The 21,040-nt window shown below is 41.8% G+C and overlaps 1 protein-coding gene across 9 annotated transcripts in view; it reads right to left on the bottom strand.

Moving 5' to 3' along the window:
- utrn (utrophin) overlaps positions 1 to 21,040 on the bottom strand; it is a 162,729-nt gene that overhangs the window by 50,156 nt on the left and 91,533 nt on the right. For all 9 annotated transcript variants that reach the window (XM_068577613.1, XM_068577619.1, XM_068577612.1 and 6 more), the window contains 4 exons: positions 13,714 to 13,886; positions 12,042 to 12,198; positions 2,639 to 2,768; positions 676 to 944 (listed from right to left, as the gene is read on the bottom strand). In XM_068577613.1, coding sequence (XP_068433714.1) covers positions 676 to 944; positions 2,639 to 2,768; positions 12,042 to 12,198; positions 13,714 to 13,886 — 729 coding nt within the window. The remainder of the gene's footprint in view (positions 1 to 675; positions 945 to 2,638; positions 2,769 to 12,041; positions 12,199 to 13,713; positions 13,887 to 21,040) is intronic.

The raw sequence follows: 21,040 nt of genomic DNA on the forward strand, positions 1-21,040 counted from the left end.
TTGTGTGTGTCAGATAGAAGCGTTTCCACTGTTCATAGATAAACAGTGGATGCTTACACAACGTGGATAGTAAGAGATATAAATGGCCAGAACGTCTGTACCACTGAGAGGCATCATTACTACGTGAAATGCTGTCAGAGATTATAATTTTATTTTGCCTATTTTACTACCACTGTTTCTCCTTTGTCACAACATTGATTCATTGTTTAATAGGAAGGAATCTTTCGGCCTGTAAATTAAATGTGCTGCTTTCTTTTTTTTGCCCAGGTGTCCTTGGGAAAAGACGCCCTGACACATGAGTGGCAATTGCAAAGAAACTAGACTCATCAAACGAAGCACATCATCAAATCAAGTGGCATTTTGCTCTGGAAAGAAAAATGCGGGAAGTGGAAAATGAGAAGTGAGAATTCACAGGTATGTCTCGTGTTATTGCAGACTTATTTCCTGGATGGGCAGTTTCGGCTCATACTACTAAGTCAAATCCCAATTGGCAGCACCAACTTTACAGTTAAATCAATTTGTCTGATATGAGATCCCGCAAGAAAGACTGGATTTATCCCAGTTGATTCGTTGCTGCATGCTGTAAAGATGAGCGGAGCGGTGGAGTGTGTAACTACTGACAAGATGTCTTGATGATGAAGGTGCTTTGGCAGTAGTGCTGTCGGTCTGACTCACCATGGTCTTGTCGATGTGGTCCTGCAGAGAGTCGATGAGCAGATCCCCCACAGGCTGCCAGGTGGCTTTGGTCTCCTCCGCCCGAGTCAGCCGCAGGTCGAGTTGGTCCATGGAGCTCTGCAGCTCCTGGAGTCGCTCCAAGGCTCGCTCCACCTGACTCTGCCAGCCACCCATGTGTCCTTTCAGACGCTCCCATCGCTCCCTCACCTCGCCTGTCTGCTTGCGGATGGCCCGGGCTAACCCTCGAGCCTTCTCCTCTGGGGTAAGGTCTGGAGGAAGAGAAGAGAAAAGACAGGTTAGGAGAGAAGTTTTTTTCCTTACAAAGACAGTTTCCAATACTCTTTCATACATACTTTGTTTAAATATTCTGATGAAAAATGTTTCCATTTATGTACTTTTTTATACAAGTTACGATTGAAAGAAGAGACACATTCTCCAGTCAAACTTTATAAGATATAGGGGTTTTAAAATATAGAACTCTGGAAGGTTTTTTTTTTTTAAATTACATCCTAAGGTACTGGATAAACCTATCTGGGGAATTTTACCTCTTTCTGTATATTACTTTTCTTTCGTTCAGCCTAATAAGAAAAACTCAACAGGAGAAGGGAGAAGAGAAGGCGAGGAGGTAATTCAAAACAAGGATCTCAATTACAGTGAGGATGGAAGTGAAGGCAGCCAAGGGATGAGGAAACCAAGGGAGATAAAATAAAAAGGGTGAGAGACACGGAAGATATAATATGTGTGATATATCAGAGGATGCAGACAGAGAGGAAGAATAAAAAATTGGCAGAAGAGGAAACTGTTCCCCAAATACCCAATTTAACGAGAAAGAAAGATGAGCAGCTTTTATGAGGTCTAAGGTCGCCTCTCTGGGGCAGCGACAGGATTAACATCCTCACCTGTTGCACCTCTCTTATTCCCTCTCTCCCCTCCTCACATGCAGACTGCACGCATGCATGCACAGACACCAACGCACACACACACAGCAGACATCTGGGAAAAGCACTCTCATACAGATAAATACAATGCGATGCTGTATGTCTTGTGAAATCAATAATGTAGGGTACAAACAAAACAATAAAACTAAATTTAGTGGCAGAGACGAAACTAAATTACAAAAACAGAGAATGTAAGACAACTAAAATTGTTAAGACGTTGCTGCAGTGTCACTGTATACAAAAAAATCCCATCTCCATTGCTAAAACAACAAGCACAGCGTCTCAACTTAGATCAGCTTTTTATCTATTTATACAATGAGGCGACGCTTTGATATCTGTATCAAAGATCATAGACAACAAGCTTATTGGAATGCACTCTGAAGTCTTGCCACACCCCTACACAACCCCTTGGGAAGGTTTAATTATTTACACAGTGGTTTTAATTTGAAGGGAAATGTGCTGACTTAAACACAACTTCAATGGAGCATCCGACAGAAACTGAGAGGGAATGCTGAATGAGTCTGTGCATATTTTATTCTCGGGTATAGATATTGGCATTACCACCAGCTCAGACTTTAGTGAATGGTGATTTTAGAGCACTTAACCTCAAAACTGTCACACATAAGTCTGTATGTTTGATATAAAGACAACCAGACAGGCCTGCTGTGCTTGTCTGCGTGATCTTTGGTACAGCGTGTACTGAATCAGACGTCATGTTGATCTGGTACTCCAAGCTAATTAACAAGAAGTCTACGATGACATACAAGTGACCTATGGGGTGAGGTGTAAGATAACATGTAATTGTAACGTATAGAGCGCTATTTTTACCCTTCGCCATTTTCACAAGGGAAAAAGTATTGCCCATAGCGTGTTCCCTTTTTAGTAACAATCCCACAACTCAATAAATTGCATTTTATAGAGGCATTAATTACAGTTGTGCAACACTACATACAAGGCACTATAGATTATACACCAAGTGCCTTTTATAAAAGAGATTATGTTGATTTAATAGAGTGTGAACGTGCCTGTCTTTGGCTGCATGTTCTTGCGTGGCTCTCCGGGACCCTCGATGGGCTGGTCAGCGAGAAACATCCGAGCTTGATCCAACGTACTGATCACCAAGTACTCACGTTCCTTCAATTCGGACCGTAGTACCTGCAGGAGAAATGCAAAGTAATGAGTTAAAGTGCGCTCCATTTATATGAAAACGTTAGTGTTACTAAAAAACATATGGCTTTTTTTACTCTGGAGTCGTCATAATAGAAAAGACAGGATGTGTTATCCAGTTCACTTTCTTGCAGTCATCGAATAAGCCATCTCAATGAGAAAGAAAGTGCATTTGAGAAACAGGTAATTCATTTATTTCCTCTGCAGGTATGTCCATGTTTATCTCTTTATTTTGTCTGAGGGTCGACTCTGGTTGTGCTTCAATTAAGGATCGGCGGTTCGATCCCTGTCTCCTAGTTCATGTCGATGTGGCAAGACACTAGACCCAAAATGGCTCCCGCAGGCTGTTCCTGCGGTGTATGAATGGATATAAATGATGAGATAGTCCTGATGGGCAGGTGGTACCTTGCATGGTAACCCCTCCCATCAGCGTGTGAATGGGTGAACTACTGCATGTAGTGATAAAGCGCATTGAGTTGTCGGAAGATTAGAAAAGCGCAAAAGTACAGTTCATTTACCATTTGTCAGCACCAGTGAACTCCAAATGAACCTGCTGAACAAGGTGGTGTATCCAGACTGCTGCTGAAGTACCCCCAATCAAGCAAATCTGTTTAAATCATCTCCAACTTTCCTTTTCTCCCCGAAAGAGAGACGTCTGCTTTACTCACACACTTAAATGGTAAAAGAAGACAAGCAGATGTTTATTTTCAACTTAGGGCCGAGATACACAACACTCTCTGCGGCTAATTAGGTGATTGTAGAGTCTTCCCGTATTAAGCGGGAAAGTCAGAGATAAGAGCCAGAGAGCAGCTATGTCAGGAGTGGCAGCGGGAGTGAGGATGCTGTAAACAGAGCGGCGATTGAAGGAGAAAACTCTGCACCCTGAAGAGTGCAGAGTCAGATAGAGCGTTTCTTATGGGTTGCTGTGAAATTAGCTGAGTGATCTGCAGCGTTAAGTGAGTTGCTTGGAGCAATAACGCTGCCGGAATCATCGTTTCAAAGTCGGCTAGTGATACCACATATTGTCCTCAAGTCCTAAGATGAAAAGTCAAAAAAATAAGAAATGCCACCTTTCTAAACCTCATGTCAACGAGACATCCTCGCCACAGCCGGATAAAAAAAACAAAATGGGGGAGCAAACATGGCATGTAACGACATAATTATTCTGGTTTTAACATAAGTGTGACCCCTGGGGAACTTCATTGCCTATCGGAGTGTGAGATTGCTTTGTGAGGAGGCAATGTAGTCGAAGATGCTGTGAGGAAAGTTGATTAGATGGGACGACTCGCTTTGATAAAGTCTCCCACTTGTCAGACTCATCCAACAGACGAGTGCAGCTGAAACAAGACGCCAAAGATTCTGTTTTGTAGTCGTGCACACAACATTGACTGAGCGGCAGATGTCAAACATGCTGGGTTCATTGGGATCGCGTATACTGTACCATCTGGAGCGATAAAAAGATGTGGAAAGAAATAGCAGGGTAAGAGGGTGGGAAGTAACAGTGTGCTGCTCACAGGCCTTGAGATGTACTTTTTGTTCTAGTTTCAAAATAACAAAGCTAATTTCAGGGAGTAAGTTCCGTTGCTGTTAAGTTAAGTTTAGACCACTGCAATGACACACAGCGTCCTGTGGACAAAAGTATCCTCGAGTTGAAATGGAGCATCACGCTGATGAAGATCAATTAAATCACCCCTGCTAATAAATGATTTGCTTCCAATGATTTCCTACCTGCTCACATGGAGGAAGCGTAACAGGCAGGTGGCTCAGAGACGAGACCATGAGAGACAAATTAAATGAGAGGCGTTTGAAGAAGCGAAAAGAGGTGTGTATGTGCAGTCCAGATAAGAAAAGGAGGGTGGGAGCTAAGCTGTGAGGACGACTGCCGGCAAAAACCAACTTCTTGCTTTTTCATCAGTTTGTTGTTTTACACTGACAGATTTGTTGGTGGCTTAAATTGGGCTTTGAAAGAGATCCAATTAAGTGTGAAGATGTTGTTTATTCACAAATATTATTTGCATAATGAGTTTAGCACGTAAAATATTCTGATATCAGTTTACTTGCGTCACAATAATTTCTTCCTGCAAATTACAGATAGCAGCACGCGTGAGCACAAACAACAACATCCCTGTTGGATAAAAATGGAGACGCCCGATCATGACCAGATAAAAAAAAAAACTCAAATGGCGGCTGCTGCTGTGAAAATATTTACCTACTGACTCCGTTTTGTGTGCAGTATTGTGATTCACAGATCATATAGCGTGCATAGCAACATCTCAGAACATTTGCTTTAGGCCCCGATGATCATTCAATACTATCTAAGGCGACAACAACCAATATTAAAATTCAATTAATCAGCTGATTGTTTTTTTAAGTCAATTAATCATTTTGTGCTGAAAAACATCTTTAAATTGCTTAATTAAAGACTCCAAAATCCAAACATATTCAAATTGTCTTTATTAATTGTCTTCAGTTGATTAAAAGTTGATTGAAAGCTCCAGCTACTAAATGGAGAGTGTGGTTAGATGACTTTGTTAAACTTCCGTTTCCGGGAACACAAATGAACTTTAAGGCTCAGTCTTGATCAACGCTACAAGCTCCTTTGGATTGCCTCCTAACGGCTCTCCACATGGTGAAGGTGATGCGACGGCTCATAGGCGAGGGGGCCGGCTGCGCTTACTGTGCGAACCACGTCAAAAAGTGCTGACAGAACTAACAGTGTTATCAGAAGGGGGACCGGAAGGTGGGAGCTACCGACCAAGACGACGCTGTCGTTTGGGACGAGGTTATCGGCTGTAACCGCCATATGAGAGCGTTGCAGAGCAGAAACCGTGAGCTAACCAGTGGGGCACGCTCACATGCACGAAGAGCACAGAGGAATCAAGGGGATAACATCATAAGGAGGGAGCGTGACTCCATTCTCTGCTCAGGTAGACATTACTTCATTGTGTCTTTACAGAGCAAATAGTTGTTTACTGCTATATTAACATTCTGATGTTAAATACAGCTCCTTTAATATTGTGACAATCACATAAATAACCATATCACACAGCCCTGAGTTTAATAAATACTGTATTATTGATACTATTACAATAGATGTTGAAGGGTATGACAGTATATCATCGTTTACTGTTAAGTGGCTCCAAAGAGACACAACAAAGACACAGAAGTGCCGGGTAATTCCCTCTGCTAGAAACAGCCTGTGTCTGTCATCCAGCCACTGGGTATCCTTGCAGTTCAGACAGGCGACTTCTCCAAAGACTTTTCCCCAACACTCAAATGAGTCTTTAGAGAGATTTCACACTTGCACTCACATTATCAGAGTGACAAACAAGGACCAACTTTTCAGAGGACGAGAGCATGAAAGGTAAATATCAAACAGATCTACAGCTTTCAGGCAAAGCAAACTTTTTTCTTTTTTTTTTACCAAATCCCAGGTGCCTACGAGTGATAAGACATGGTTGTCGATGTCAAAGATGTAAAGGACCAGTATGTCTTCCCTATGCTTCACTAGTTTCAAAGAATATGGTTTGGACCACTGTGATTTGTGAAGACCAGAGGAAGACAAGGCTCCTGTCAACCCCACAGAACTAGAAGAGGGACTGCGACCTTGGTTGTGTGTGCATGTGTGTATTGAAATGATTGTGTCCATGTCTGGGGTTGTGTGTGGCCGTAGTAACACAGCAAACTCTTATCACCGTGTGCCCTGTGCTGTGGTGGAGATAAGGCACCATCACAACACCGCTACTTTCAGAGCTCTGCCAAACATCCCTCTTTCCCGTTTTCAAAACCCTGCAATCTCAGCCTCACCGAAAATATTACCACAGCCATAATCTTCAGGAGGAAATATAAGCCTCCGGAAAGGAACACTACAATATACTAGACGTAAACATCAGAACAGCACGTGACCTTGACTTAAGGAGCCTTCAAAAATAGAGTTTACTCACATTCAAAGAAAATTCAACTTGTCAAGGAACTGATGAATAAAAGACATTTAAAAAGTTAATATTTTTGGTATTTGACCCAAATTCAATGTTGCAACTGCATACAGTTACACGGCTCCAAAAGAAGCCTCAGTGTGACTTAGTACAAACATTTTATTTGCACCTTTTCCCTAAACACCTACAGTTATCTTGGCATAGCCCAAAGCTACTGATAAGTAGTTGTTCTTGTTTGAGATCACACTTACCGACATGCTCTGCTAATCTGCTGCTTCCAGCCTGAGCCATGTTTAAATAAGTGAAATACCAACAGACACATGTGTCACATAAATAAAATAGTAAAGCACATTTAAATAATAATAACAGTTTCTAGTACAACATAGTTAGTTTATTCTAAAATATGTATTGGATATGATTATTTGGCAACGTTGCTGCCACTGCAATGATCTTTCAAGTTTAGTCCAATAAAGAAATATTTTCTGTTGCTTCCAGCAAAAAGAAATATTTTCAATTTCCAATGCAAATTATTAACATGAAAACATAGTATTTTTGTATTTTGTATTATCACTGATCACTACTGTGTAGTCACAGTTATTCAATCATGTCTTTGTTGATTATGTTGGTTTACATGCTGTCTACGAGGTTCTCAAATGTGAGATTTTAAAAATATGTATAAAAAATATGCATCCATTAAAAAAAATCCTATAATTATTATTATTTAATAAATATTCAATAACATAGAAGTCTAAATTGATGAAGATAATGGTACATATTCTGTTAAATCAGACACTGACGGCAGACACTATGTATTACATCTTTTTTTTTTAATCACACTGGTTGGGTTACTTAGCTGAAAAAATATTTCATAGGAGGTAGAAAAAAGGTTGAGAATCACTGATCTATGACATACATGTACTGCTGTTTGAGTCGCCTTGAGGGCAGGGAAGAAACAACAATGTCATACTATGAGTCTGACGGCCTGATGAATGTATGTCAATAGTATGTCTAAAGTTAGAAATATATTTCTCTTTAGCTGCTAAGCACCTCACTATGAGTTATGTCTGTCATTTGTAGCTGGACAGGTGGCGTCTAATTGGTTTTGAGAATTAATTTGCTATAAGAGCTGCATGCTGTGGCTGATGAGCAGTGAGAACGAATCAAAAACAGTAACACTGCTGGCAGTGAAAACAAAACCATGAGCTGAAAGATACTAAAATGCTCCGTCGACGTAAAGGAACTTCAGAGGTTGGGTTCTTACGACCCTTTTCACATGCATGTAATGATTTTATTGTTAATACAAATATATTGATCATAGCAGCTTTGATGGTTTATGCTGCTAAGGTGTAGTGGAAACATATTCCACAGTAGTGGACCCTAAATCTGTAATGTTTAGTAAGCCATGAACAAAAACACTCAACAAGCAGGGCTACACACTGTCAGGACACAAGTCTGACAACAAAATGCAAATAAAAAAACCAAAATGAGGCAATTGAGTTTATATAAATGCCCTTCCTCTCCTGGGAGATAAGGTGAAGTCCAGACCAGCACTTTAATTCATTCCATTCTCCTTTACTACCTGTCCGTTCAGGTGCAAATGGTGCTAATCAATCATGCTGGCACAATGATTAAAATGGGTTCTCCGGCGGAGTATTAGACCCTCCTCACTTTCGACAGGGTAATTGTGCCCTGCTTAAGGATATTAAGCATATTAGGAGACTGCTAAAGAAACCAAGTTAAACACATTTAAATTTAAATTGTTTGCTTACTTATTCACTCTGAAACATTTGGAGAAACGTTTAAAAAGACTTAACTGTCTAGCAATGTAGACAAGAAGCCAACTGTTGCTGAAAGATAAGAGTTGTTAAAAATGCCCACAAGCACTTGGTGCCTTGTTCCCGTTTTTTTTTTTTTTTTACAGCTGTTAATTTAATAGAGGAGATTGATGAGTTTAATCAGCTGGATGCTGACAGAGGACTTTTATTGGATAATTGAATGTGCAATTAATAAACGCAATTATGGGCATTTTAGCAAAAGAAAACACAGACACAAATCAATACAGAGAGGAAGGAGCACAAAGTCTATCAAGTAAGACGGGACAAAGCCTTTACCTCTCTCTCTGCTTCACACACACTTCTAAATTCCTCCTCCGAGTTGCCAAATCAACAGGAAGGTTTTCAGGCAGAACCTAATGCAACAGTTGTGTTGGAATGAATATCCTGAAAATAGACAGTGGTAAGTGCCCCATGTTTCTGCCTATAATAACTTCCTTTCTTCCACACAGAAAGCTCTTCCCTCCTTTTCCTGTCCATCACTTTTTTTCAACTGTTCGGACAACTGCTCTCTCATATTTTTCTTCCCTCTGATTCTTTAATAACAGCAATATCTGCTGCTCTTTGTTGGTCTAAGTGGCTCAGCCTTCACCTTTATATATTTTTTTAAGTCTCCCAGGAAAAAAAGAGGGGAAACAGACAAGTTTTTCCACTTAGCCCTCTGTACCGCACATACATATTTCCTTGTATATATCCCACTGACTGAGTAGTTGTGTATCACTGAGTGACTGAAGTGTGTGTGTGCCGGTATGTATACGCGAGCACAGGGTAATAGCATGTGTGTGTGTGTGTGTGTGTGTGCTGGTGTAAGCAAGTAATAGAGCATGACGTGTTCAAAGCCACCGCTCTTTGTGCTGCTCAGCCCCCTCATCCCTTTCAGGGTCGGCAAGACCCCCAGGCCAATCTATTAAGAATACAAGGAGGAAGGGAAGGGAAAAATATACTGAAACATTGTCAAAATGAAAAAGTGAGCCTTCCACTCCCCCGTTCCATTATTTCCTATTCCAGCGTTCTCAAAGCTGAAGACCTGGCGATGAACACGGGAATGGAGAGAGGACAGAGTGAGAGAAAGACTGTAAAGAAAGGAGACACAAAAGGCAAGGGAGACCGACTGCAGGACGGACGCCGCGGAGGAGAAAACGAGACAGCCGAGCTGAGAGAGGGTAATGAGAAAAGGAAGGTGAAAGAAGAGATGCGGGAAGATTGTATTCTCCTACAGTTATTATGTGCTCGCAGTCCCATTCCTTATTTAATGGACCTAGACTGATCTGCTCGGTTGAGGCCTGTCTATGTTTTCTGTCAGTTTCTGAGAACAAGATACGCCTCGAAATCATCTCAGACCTCAGAGGACACGTTTTGATTAACCTGGGCAGTTGTTTGTTGTCTCGTGGCTCAAAACGCAGACAGAACTGAGGCTCAGATGCTGAGTCCTTCAAGGATTAAATGGCAGTAGAACCTCTCTTTTCTTCCCATAAACCCAAACTTATTATATTGACATGGTCTGGAATTGTCCTGGCAGGAATAGTTTAATAATATAAGACTTTAGCCATGATTTTGGAAAAAAAAATAATTCTTTTACATAATCAGTTCTGCTTTTGAATGATGATTCTCCATTAAATCATTAGAAGTATATACTTAGCAGGCATTACAGCCGCCAAGAAATTGATTGTCTGCCCATGCAAAGAGCCCCACTCTGTCTCTACAAGAGATTAGTTATCTGACATTCTCAATTTTGTGGCTTTGAAATTAGAGGCCGCAAAAATGCACTAACTTCATTTTTATGATGTTGAAGCCGTAGTTCTCCGTTTCTTTGTTGGGGGTTAGGATGAGGTTCAATATTCTGCAGACTTTTAAATATGTCAAAACTTTTCTTATTTCCTTTATTACATCTTCTTCTCCTTCCATTCATTAGTGTCAAGGAGTGTTGGATTTCCCTCCTTATGATAAAGGACATATCTTATTTCAGCTTTCTTGGAAACTGATTGTGTCTCCGTGTGCACAATTGCTTTATTAGTTTTGACGAGTGTTGTAGCATCCAAAATGAAACAAGAAAATGTCATGTAAAATGAAAAATGTGTAAGAAATGCTTGAGCTTGTCAAACTGTAATAACACCGTACACGTCCTTAAAGTGGATTCACATGTACCGGGAGACATACACGGATGCAAATGCGCTGTCGTTGTGTCATGTGAAGTAAGCATCATACACACAAATGTGATGGATGTGCGTGTGTGTGTGTGTGTCCCAGAGGGTCAGAGGCTGTGGCTGTAATCTTTCAACCGCTCACAACAGCACGTGTATTAACCCTCGAGGCATCTTGGGGAACAAAATAATAGCGTGGAGAAGGGCGTGTGGAGAAACACATTACGATGTCAAAAGCGACATCAACAGTACCAGCGGCCAGCAGACTGGGAGTTAACCGTAGCCACAGGGCGAGTCATCTATCTGAAAGCAATTACACGCCAATGTACTATCACAATAAACAGTGATTACAATACATAATACAGTGGGGAACACGGGGGACAAATAGCTGTATAGACAAAGGTGTGAATGGGTCGGCACCAAAAGATATTGATCTCTTGTTAGAATAAATGATAGTGTGGAATAAGAGTGATAAATAACAATATTTCTAGGATTGAAATAGAAGGAACCACACTGACTGTGTAGTAGCGATTTTGATATTAGTCTTTAACTCTGCATTGACACAAGCAGTGTGCATGTTGACTGCTGAGGTAAAACATCCCGCTGTGGTTGTGCTTGACTGTGGCAATCTGTACTTTTCCTAAATGTACTCCAGCCACCATGCTGACCAGCGTAAAGTAAAACATGTCGGGGTGATTACGGCTATTGCTTTACAGTAGCAGTGTCTTGTTGTGGTTTCAGTCCAGACTGTTTGGCAGTTGTGCAGCCACTCAATACAGTGAATGAATCTTGCACCAGCACTATAAAACACTATTCAGATACCTGGATTATCACCTTCAGTCTGGATCATTACAATGTATAGGTAGAGCCTAAGATTAGACAGGCTAATCCAGCGTTATTGCCTCATCTCGTCTGGGAGAAGAGTCATTTTCAATTAAGCAGGACCGCACAGGTGGAAATCACCTAGAAGAGTGATGGCTTAATTATATTGAAGTGATGCAGTCAAATAGAATTAAGTCCTAGTGATGTTATGAACATGATCCAGTTGCCTTTGATTTAAGGGCCCTGTAAACCCACTCAGGTGTTTTTATTTATTCTGCCTCATAAAAAATGCTCAGTTGAGGGAAGTAAAGCCTTTAAGAAACGTCTAATGAGGCAAAAATAAGTTGAACACCTTATTAGCCCAATAAAGTAGGACATTTAATGCTAAAACGCATACAGTAGAAATGCTTTCTCTTCTGTGAAAAACTAAAATGCTCAACTTTTAGGAAACTTTAAGAACACAAAGAGGGACACGGTATAATGAATCTCGTACTGAGTGGCAGAAACAGTGCCTGTGGCGACAGCACGTACCGTGCAATGGTTCTGCTGTTGCAGCAGGGTTGGGACATCTCCTCCAGTTGGCATCTGCTTGGTCAGCTCCTCATCCTTCAGGCAGATCCACCTCCACAGCTCCTCCAGGAGGCCCAGCAGACGAGACCAGCGCTCAGCACTCGCCTCCAGATGGGCTCTGCCAACATACACCATCCGCTTACTCTATTATTATACTGTGTGCATTTTTAACTCTCGCTATTGAAACCGACTCAGTCTTGTACTATCTATTTAAGAGATGCATATGTAACATTAATGTAGACCTAGGCTGATATGTGTATAGACAACTAATGGCATATATTCTTTTCTTTTTAAGAAACTGGTTACATAAAGAATAGAGCACAGCTCACCCGGTATTAGACTAAAGATCTGTGCAAAAATAATTTGGTCAGAGACCTTCTTCAAAGTGAGAACCAGGAAATTGATTATTTAAAAAGGTTCATAGCTTGTGAAAACATAGAAGAAATCAACTAGAAAAGCCTTTATTACGAGAAAAGCCTAAATTACTGCAAAAACCTGATCCCTGACCACTTGAGTGGTAGATTTTATTCATGAAAGTGAACACAGTTAGACACTAATCGTGTGGGTGGTAGCATGCAAGCAATATGTGTTGATAAGCACTTTAGTTTTTCTCCTCTGCTCGAGGCATAATGTTTCTGAACACTGTGTACAGAGACCTCCTATTGCCGCTCGCTGAGTTAGCCATAATTACACATGTACTGCAATTAAGGCATAATGGGCTATATACAATCAACAAACTCGGGAACCCCTCTCCCACACAGACTGATCTCTCACCGTCTATTTTTCTCTCGCTTGTCTTCCTGTGGAACATGCCCAGCCCATTATGTCTGGCTGCTTGACCTTGAACCCAGAACTTTCCAGGGAAGAATCTTTCCCTCCACCTTTTGTTTATCTCCCTTCCCTCCCTTCTTTAGCTTCTCCAACCCTTCCTCTTGCCCCGAAGCTTTGTTGTGCTCCTCTGCTGCTTCTCTCCATCTTCCCTCCACCTCGTTGTCTTCATCTCCATCTGGCCCTGTCAACTTCACTTCCACCTTCACTTTCTTCACCCTCTGCATCGCCAATCTTATTTATTTATGCCAAGGTTGCAGCTGACGCGGCATTGTCTCTGTCCTCAGATGTTGATGTGCCACTGTGGCAGCTATGATGTCCTTTTGGAGCCTGTGCTTCATGGCGGACATGTGCAGCACAGGAGCTACTGTATCTGTACAGCTGACAGGAAACAACAACCTTTTTGAATATTCCACAACATGCAGGAGTTGGTTTCCATGAATACAAGACATGGGAGCAGAGAGTAGTGAATACCCCAGTCAACATTATGGGAGATATAGTATTAGTTAAATGTTGAGTTAAGGGGGGAATGGAAATTCCTTATTTGCAACAGTTCTTTTTAGTAATTTGTGTTTTTGCATTTAATATGTTGGAATTACGCTTCAGACACTCACTCCTGCAATGTGTCATTTATTTACTGGCTGATTCAAATAGTAAACTGAAGATACATAGTGCCAAGATGTTTTTTTTCTTCCCAGAGTTGAGGGCAGCAAAAGGGCAGAACACTGAAATCTGAGCTGCTTGACCACAAACACTGGAGCAAGCACACATTCTATTTGTAAGTATTGGATGAAGTTGTACTGACCGGATGTTGGCAGATTTGGCCTTCAGGTCGCTCCAGCGTTGGTTCATGTCATCCAGTCGATGTTGGAGGAACACGGCTTCCTCTGAGCTGCCCAGCGCCTTGACCATCTTCGACTTGTTCCCGTCCACACTCTTGTAGATGTCATTGTGGGCATCGATCTCAGCCTGGATGTCCTGCAAATACACAGACACAAAAGGATTGTCACAAGTGAACAATTCTACAGGAAAACTGACGTCCCTGTAGAAAATTCACAGTCAATGACAGTCAGGCAGGCAGGTTTATTACAAAATCATCCAAAAGTTGGACATCAGAGTCTTCTTGGCTGTAACAGCCTTCAACAGTATTCAAGAACCAAAAATAAAGTTGCATTTTGTCGTAAGGGCTTGAGGGAGTTCACAGCTCACACACTATGTTTCCAGGGGGAAGAGAAGTTCATATTTTTATGAAATGTCCTCAAGGTACTTTTTGACAAAAAATAATTTAGCATCTACCCTTTCACTGACTTCCAAGGCCTACCCGAACCAGAAGCAACTCCCCAGGCAATGCCTGCCTCCATACTAATGCTTCATTAGGTTAAACCAGGGCTTCACCAAACCAAGCTTTGATCATTTTATGCGGGGATAGCACTGTAATACTTGTGTATTGCAATGCTATCCCAAAACACTGTGATTACGTGTGTGTGCGGCTGCAAGATGCCACTGCATTACCAAAGTGCAATTCTCCCATGTATATAAGTGTCCTTAACAAGGCTGCACTATTACACAACCACATCTCAAAGGGTATGCGAGTGTTTGTGTGTGAGGGTGGAACCACAAGGGGGGATGACGCAAGAAGAGGATCCTGTCAAATGTTTTATTTTTAGATGTGTAAAACTGCTCCATTTTCTCCTTTCTCTCTTGCTAGTGGGACTCCCTTCAGTTCAACCCATTTGAACTACAGATAAAGAAAAGACTCCAATACCATGTGGATGAGTGTAACACTGCCTGCAGCAGAGACAGATTTGCAAATGGGAAGAAATGAGCGCCGATAAGAGAAGCGTAACGAGACATATAGCATAACTAGTATGGTAATAACACATATTGTGGTCATTGTGTGTGAAATGACCTCTTTTCAGTTGTTTCTTGTGTATCCATCTTGTTGTTGCATTACAGATTGGAAATTACAGAAATCTTTTCTTTTTTTCCCGAGGAAAATTAAATGAATGTCTCTGCGATATTACAAAAAATGTACAATCACCAACAGAGGCAATTAGAGTGTTTAGTTTACATATTGGTTGCTGTAAATCCAATGTGCCCAGAAAAAAGGACGAATCACACAAATAGCAATATACTTATGTAGATAATTAGAGGGAACGAACAGTAATGAAAACCATTTATATATAATATATGGACACAAACATACCCATCAGCAAGGGATTCACGGCTATTAAATGAAGGCTGAGACACCATGAGGAGAATTATGGTGTGGGACGCATGTGACCATTCTCGTATGACAAAGGCAACATTAGGCTCTGTTTTATCATTGCGTTCCAACTTCCCAAGAAAATAGTTATAAATGCCTTGAATTGTTATTTATTAAAATAATACTGTCCGGTACATATGGGCATATAGTCACCTATACCGGATGCAGCAATTTGAGTCAGTATCGGACCGATATCTGTGTTTTTATTGTTGCATCTCGTGAGGGGACCAGATTATACTGTACATTTATTGTACTACATCGATATGACGCTGGGACTTCCCTATTTTAGCATTCTTGAAGGGATCGAGCATGTGGCACAACAAATGGCAGACACAAAGGGGATGCAGGTTAGGTGCACATGACAACATGTGGTACAGTAAGTGGACCATGTGACCACAGCTCAGCTTCTCTGTAAACTGTGTTCTTGTAAAAAATAAAAATGGAGAAAATACAATCCAGCTACAGTAAAACCAGAGTACTCTCAAAACAACTATCAATTACCACAGTCATCCATGGCACCGCGCTACAATTTACTGAATGCCAATAGCTATTTCACAAAGGATGAAGCAAATCCCTCCACTGTCATCTGCAAGGATAATCACCCGCTAGCTTTTTGACACAAATCGAATACCTCTTAAAGGTCATAGAAGAGAGAAAGAGAGGGAAAGAGACAGACAAGCAGCCGGAGAAAGAGACAGTAAGAAAGACAGAAAGACAGACGTATAGGAAAAGACACACCGTGAAAGACACAGTCATTCTGTCACTTAGCCAGCTGGCCGGGTTTCAAGTCATTACTTAAGTGCTTTCCTTTTCGTTTTTCTTTGCACTTCTACTTCCACTGGAAGTTATACTGACTGCACACACACCAGCACATACTCTCACACCATCACAGAAGGCACAGACTGTGTGGGCAGACAGAGGCACATATATTCATTTACAAAGCTCCCTTTAAATTTCATTTCACCCACTGAAAGACTACTTTGAGCCAGTGGTTTATGTATGTCAGTGTGTGTCCTGGGGCGGTTTAAGTGTGGTGATGGATCACTTTCTGTCTCGTGCTCTTCAACACACACAGACACAGACACACACACAGACACACACACACACACACACACACACACAGACAGACAGACAGACACAAGCACTACCAAAACAGAAGACATTTGTGTGCCACAGGTCACTGTGTCAACTACAAAAACTCTGTATTTGCCACAATTCTATGATTTATTCATGGGTTATTGATAGAAATGAACTCAATATGGGGTTTTCAGTCCTGGCAAAGGATATTAAATTCACATTAATAGCTTTAGGCTAATCGTGAAGATATTAAAGACAGTGAAAATATGAAACACAATATAAAAAAGCACACGTGTACATAACAGAAACATACAGATACTGACTCAACTGAACCGATCATTCTGGGAGGGAAATTGAAAGGTTAAAGGATTCTGAATCTTGTGCACACTTTAATGAGTGATAAAGATTTGTTGGCAGGCGGCTAGTTGGAGTCCAGATAAGATGTGACAGACTCTCCTACAATAACTGAGGTTAAAACTACTACTTAGAGCTTCATGAAGAATACAAGTTATGAACACACAATTAAGCTGTGGTTGAAATAAATTACACCCAAACAAAATGTCCTTTTGATGATAATTGTGCCCATAATAAGTATTTCACAATGAAAAACAACAATGACCCTTACTGGGCGAAGCCATGTTTGTCTTTAGCCTTTAATAACACAATTACTGTAAAGGTTTGCTTTGACAAATTAGACCTAATTCAAAGCTCGGGTTCTCATTCTATACTAATTCTCACTCTGCATGGTAGCGCTCTCTAATACCTAGCAAAGCAGGCTAGAACAGATTATTCCATTTTAATGAGTGCCATAATGACTGTTGAGACCTTATAAAGCAGACTACATTAGGCCCACAACTACAAACACAAGGGGAGAGGCAGAATCAATGGTGACTGTGTTTGTATTCATGGTGTTTAAACAACTTAAAAGCCGCTGTGAGACTAAGATCAAGCTGTCATCAGAAATGCATCCCAAGATCAGTAAACATATACCTGTTCAAGCTTTTTGAGCAGCTCCTGCAAACCGAAGTTCAAGCCAATCATATTAGAGTGTGTGCTCAGACTCCTCCCGCTCCTTCAAGTGTCTACATGTTCTCGACTGTCAAACAGGTGGAAGGTAGGCAAGGAGTCAGCACAGGTAGGTAAGTCCTCCAGTGGTTATGGTCAAAACAGATGCCTTCAAGGCTTGGATCAATGTTGAATCCAAAGGACGAACAAACTTGAATCCAACCACAGAGACAACTGGCTGTTGTAAAGAATTCAAGAGCAAGAGGGTCAAATCCGGGTCGCAGTCCCAAAACAGGCAATTCACACACCCCTCGGCAGCACCAGGGCATGCATGGCGGTGCGTGTGCTCGCCCAATCCCGCCACATGTTCGTCGCATCCTCTTTGGAAAAGCAGCAAGGCTGAGAGTTGGGGTGACGGCTACCCTGCAGTCATGCTTCAGAGCTGGAACTAGGATTAACGGGACGATTGGTGCCACTGTAGGTTTGACAAAGTCAAGGCTGGAGGCTGACAGCTGATTTCCTCTGGCCAGGAATGGGGCATTAAAACTGTGAGAGAAATCCAACAAATCTTGGGGGGACTTCTGCAAAAGGGAGATAACGGTTTGTGTCTTGAGGGATGGGTTGGCTGATGTAGATCTCCCAATGGCCGAGGACAGGTCTGGCTCTCTCCTTCAACTTTGCTTCACTTCCCTTCCTGCACTAACCCTCTGGGCATGAAGGAAGCTGTATACACGATGTCCGGCAGTCCAACCCAGGGCAGGGCTGTGGCATTCGCTCTCAATTACTCTGATAAAAAGCACTCTATTCCTGCCAGTCACACTACTCTACACACCTCAAGAGGAGCAGCACAAAGAGGCACATGGTTTGCCTTCTCGTTCCCCCGAGTCAAAAGTAACGGGCTCAAAGAGACAGTCACCTTAGTGTCTGCCTTACTACCCGCCCCTCGGGTCTCCAGCCCCGGTCTGGTCTCACTCTATCACACCCTCCTAATCACTGCCATGACTGGGCCACTTAGTCAAAGAATGCCTTCTTCTTTTTCTGGAGCCACGTGTTCGCAGGGAGCTGCCTCAAGACTTGGCGTCCCGATCCTGTGTAGGTAGCCGGACTCGCCAGCCTCTTTTGAGTTGACGCCGATTATCTTCTCTTTGCCTCTTTAGAGGGAGGAGAGGTTGCTTCGGTTGCCATCCTGTTTGCTCTCACCCCGACTGGGACGAGGAAACTTCTTTAAAAAGTTTTCTTCTTTGGCTTTTTGTTCCTTACGGGGTCACACGAACTCTCAGGCTGGTGTTCACGTCCCTCTCTCCTCTGCCTCTGGTGCTCCTGCTCTCTCTGGCCACTAGCCCCGCTCTTTCACACAGCTGTTTATTATTTTGATCAGTATCCTCCCTTTCCCCTCCTCTGCCTGCCTGCCTGCCTGCCTGCCTCTCTTGCTCTCTCTCTCCCTCCCTCCTAAACTAACTGAACACGCTACCCACCCACTTCCTGAGGCCTGTTTGGACAGAGAGCATGGTACAGTATAGAGTGGAAAGTTTAAAGTAAACTTTACATATACCTTATATGGAAGTAGAATGGCTAAAAGTTAGAAGTGATGGAAGTGAAAAACGTGCAAGTGCAAAATGGAATGGAAAGAAAATGGCATAAAGAAAATGGCAAAAAGAAAATGGCGTGTTTCTGGGAGGATTAGGAGAAAGAAAGTGAGGGCAGAGGAACAAGTGAACAGAGCTCCACTAGTGGAACTTTCTACCCGTCTGGCTCAGAGGTTTTGTTAAAAGAATAAAAGACAGGGCAGATATAAACTTCTGTACAGAGGACATTATTCATGCATTTTAATCAATGTTCAACACTTTTCCTTGACAGCTCCTATTTAAAATTTCAACTCCAGGAACTACGGAACTACTGAAGCCTGTTCCAGTTCAGGTCCCATCATTTGAATACCATCAGCCTGCAGAAGACTGCATTAAGCGAGCGCTGTGATTCTACTACAGAACAAAGGCCTGATGCATGAAATAACTCGACAAATAACAGGTTTGGAGAGGCTTGTGTAGGAGCTGTGGTCTGTAGGGCTATGTAAAAGAGATGCAAGTTTTACATTAATGCATTCCATATATTAAACCTGTATGCGGAAATCTTTGTGTGCGAGTGTGTTGGCATTTCGAACAGCAGGTTAGACATGTGGTGTGCATCAAAGGCATGCAGACAGATGGCTGTCGAGTGAGGGGGAAAAAAGATACAATACAATGTTGCATATTCATCAGAGAAAGACTTTGAAGTGCGCTTAGCTAATTAAAAATATTTACATACTGGAGGCCCTTAAACAGCATTTTTGATCTACGCAGACAAATGTATACTATTTGAGGACTTTCCAGCGAAGGTTGTGAAACTAACTGGTGGAAATTGCCACATTTGACAAGCATAACTAATTCAACAATGAGTGGAAGCTGAGATTAAGTGGAAAAAAAGAGATGAAACAACCTTTTTGTGAAACATGTTTGGCATTTTTGGTTTACCAAGGGTTTTAAACTTTGTGCAAGCAACTTCTATCATTCACAAAAACAGTCACTTATTAAGATTGCAAACATGCACATATGTGCATCTGAAAGGCAGGGGACTGTGGGGTTAACGTTGGGCTACTTTACTAAACTAAGCGGATTAGGACCATTACAGGGATGAGAATGGAACGGTTTCAATCTCTCAGGAAAAAAAGAGGAGAGGAGAAAAAAAAAATGATTGAGAAGAGAGAGGCAGAGACAACGAGAACTGAGGAGTAACTTATACGAGGAGGGAAACTTGGGAAATAAATAGTAAACGTCATCAGTGAAAAAATCGTAAGATAAGACAGTGTGTGAGGAAGAGTTGAAAGAGATAGAAAGAAAATTGAAAGCTGGCAGAGAGAACAAGATTTATTTTAGGTCTATCTGCCTATAATTAATTGCCCGTAAGAATCGTAGCTGAGGAAAGGAAGGAGTTTGAGATATTTAATTGGAAATGCAACAATTTCTGCAAGGTAAAATCAGGATAACGGCGGGAAAGTGCAAACAACCAAGCGGAACATTTTGTACCGGTCAGCTGAGTAAAAAGCCTGTTCGTTGTGTCACCTGCGTCACTGCTGTGGCTGCTCCATGTTGCACCAAGGTTGTGACTTATTCAGACTCTGTGGCCTTTAATTTTTTCAAAAATGTGCTTTTTTACACAAACCTTTAAAAGCTGCAGAAATCAATATTCTTATTTCTTTTGCTGAAAATATATTATTGCTGCTTTAAGTACTGACATCTTGGACAAATACTTCAGGTTGAGTGCGATGCCTTTGTGTAATAAATACATTTAACAACGCAGCTTACGTTGTCTCACTATTAACCACTTTGGCTTTCAGAAAAAGAACTGCCAAAAGGGAAAATGTAAACGCGTCAAAGAGCAACAGCAGAAAGCTGAGAGCCGGGAGCAGAAGAGTTTTTCCGTCTCCAATTATGTCAAGAGGGAGCAAAGGCCATACTGTCTAAATAAAGTTGGGCAACCATATCGCAGCATCACAAACAGAGCAAATTAATGCCACAGCGAACAGACACAAACATGGCCACATAAACACAGACACACAAATACACCCAGAGTCAGATTTCACTAGAGGACCGGTCGGCCATGGTAGAGCTCTGAGGCTCCGCAGTCGGATCACTTTCCTGTGTAATCCAGACTTCCTACATCTACAATGTACAGTGTCAGACAAAAATCAATGTTGCGGCAGCATTCCACTATAATCCTCACAAATAGGCCACATCCAGGGAAGTCACTT

The sequence above is a fragment of the Clinocottus analis genome, unplaced genomic scaffold, assembly GCF_023055335.1.
Source record: "Clinocottus analis isolate CAN_PGR_092001 unplaced genomic scaffold, fCliAna1.0.p SCAF_15, whole genome shotgun sequence".
Lineage (NCBI taxonomy): Eukaryota > Metazoa > Chordata > Actinopteri > Perciformes > Cottidae > Clinocottus > Clinocottus analis.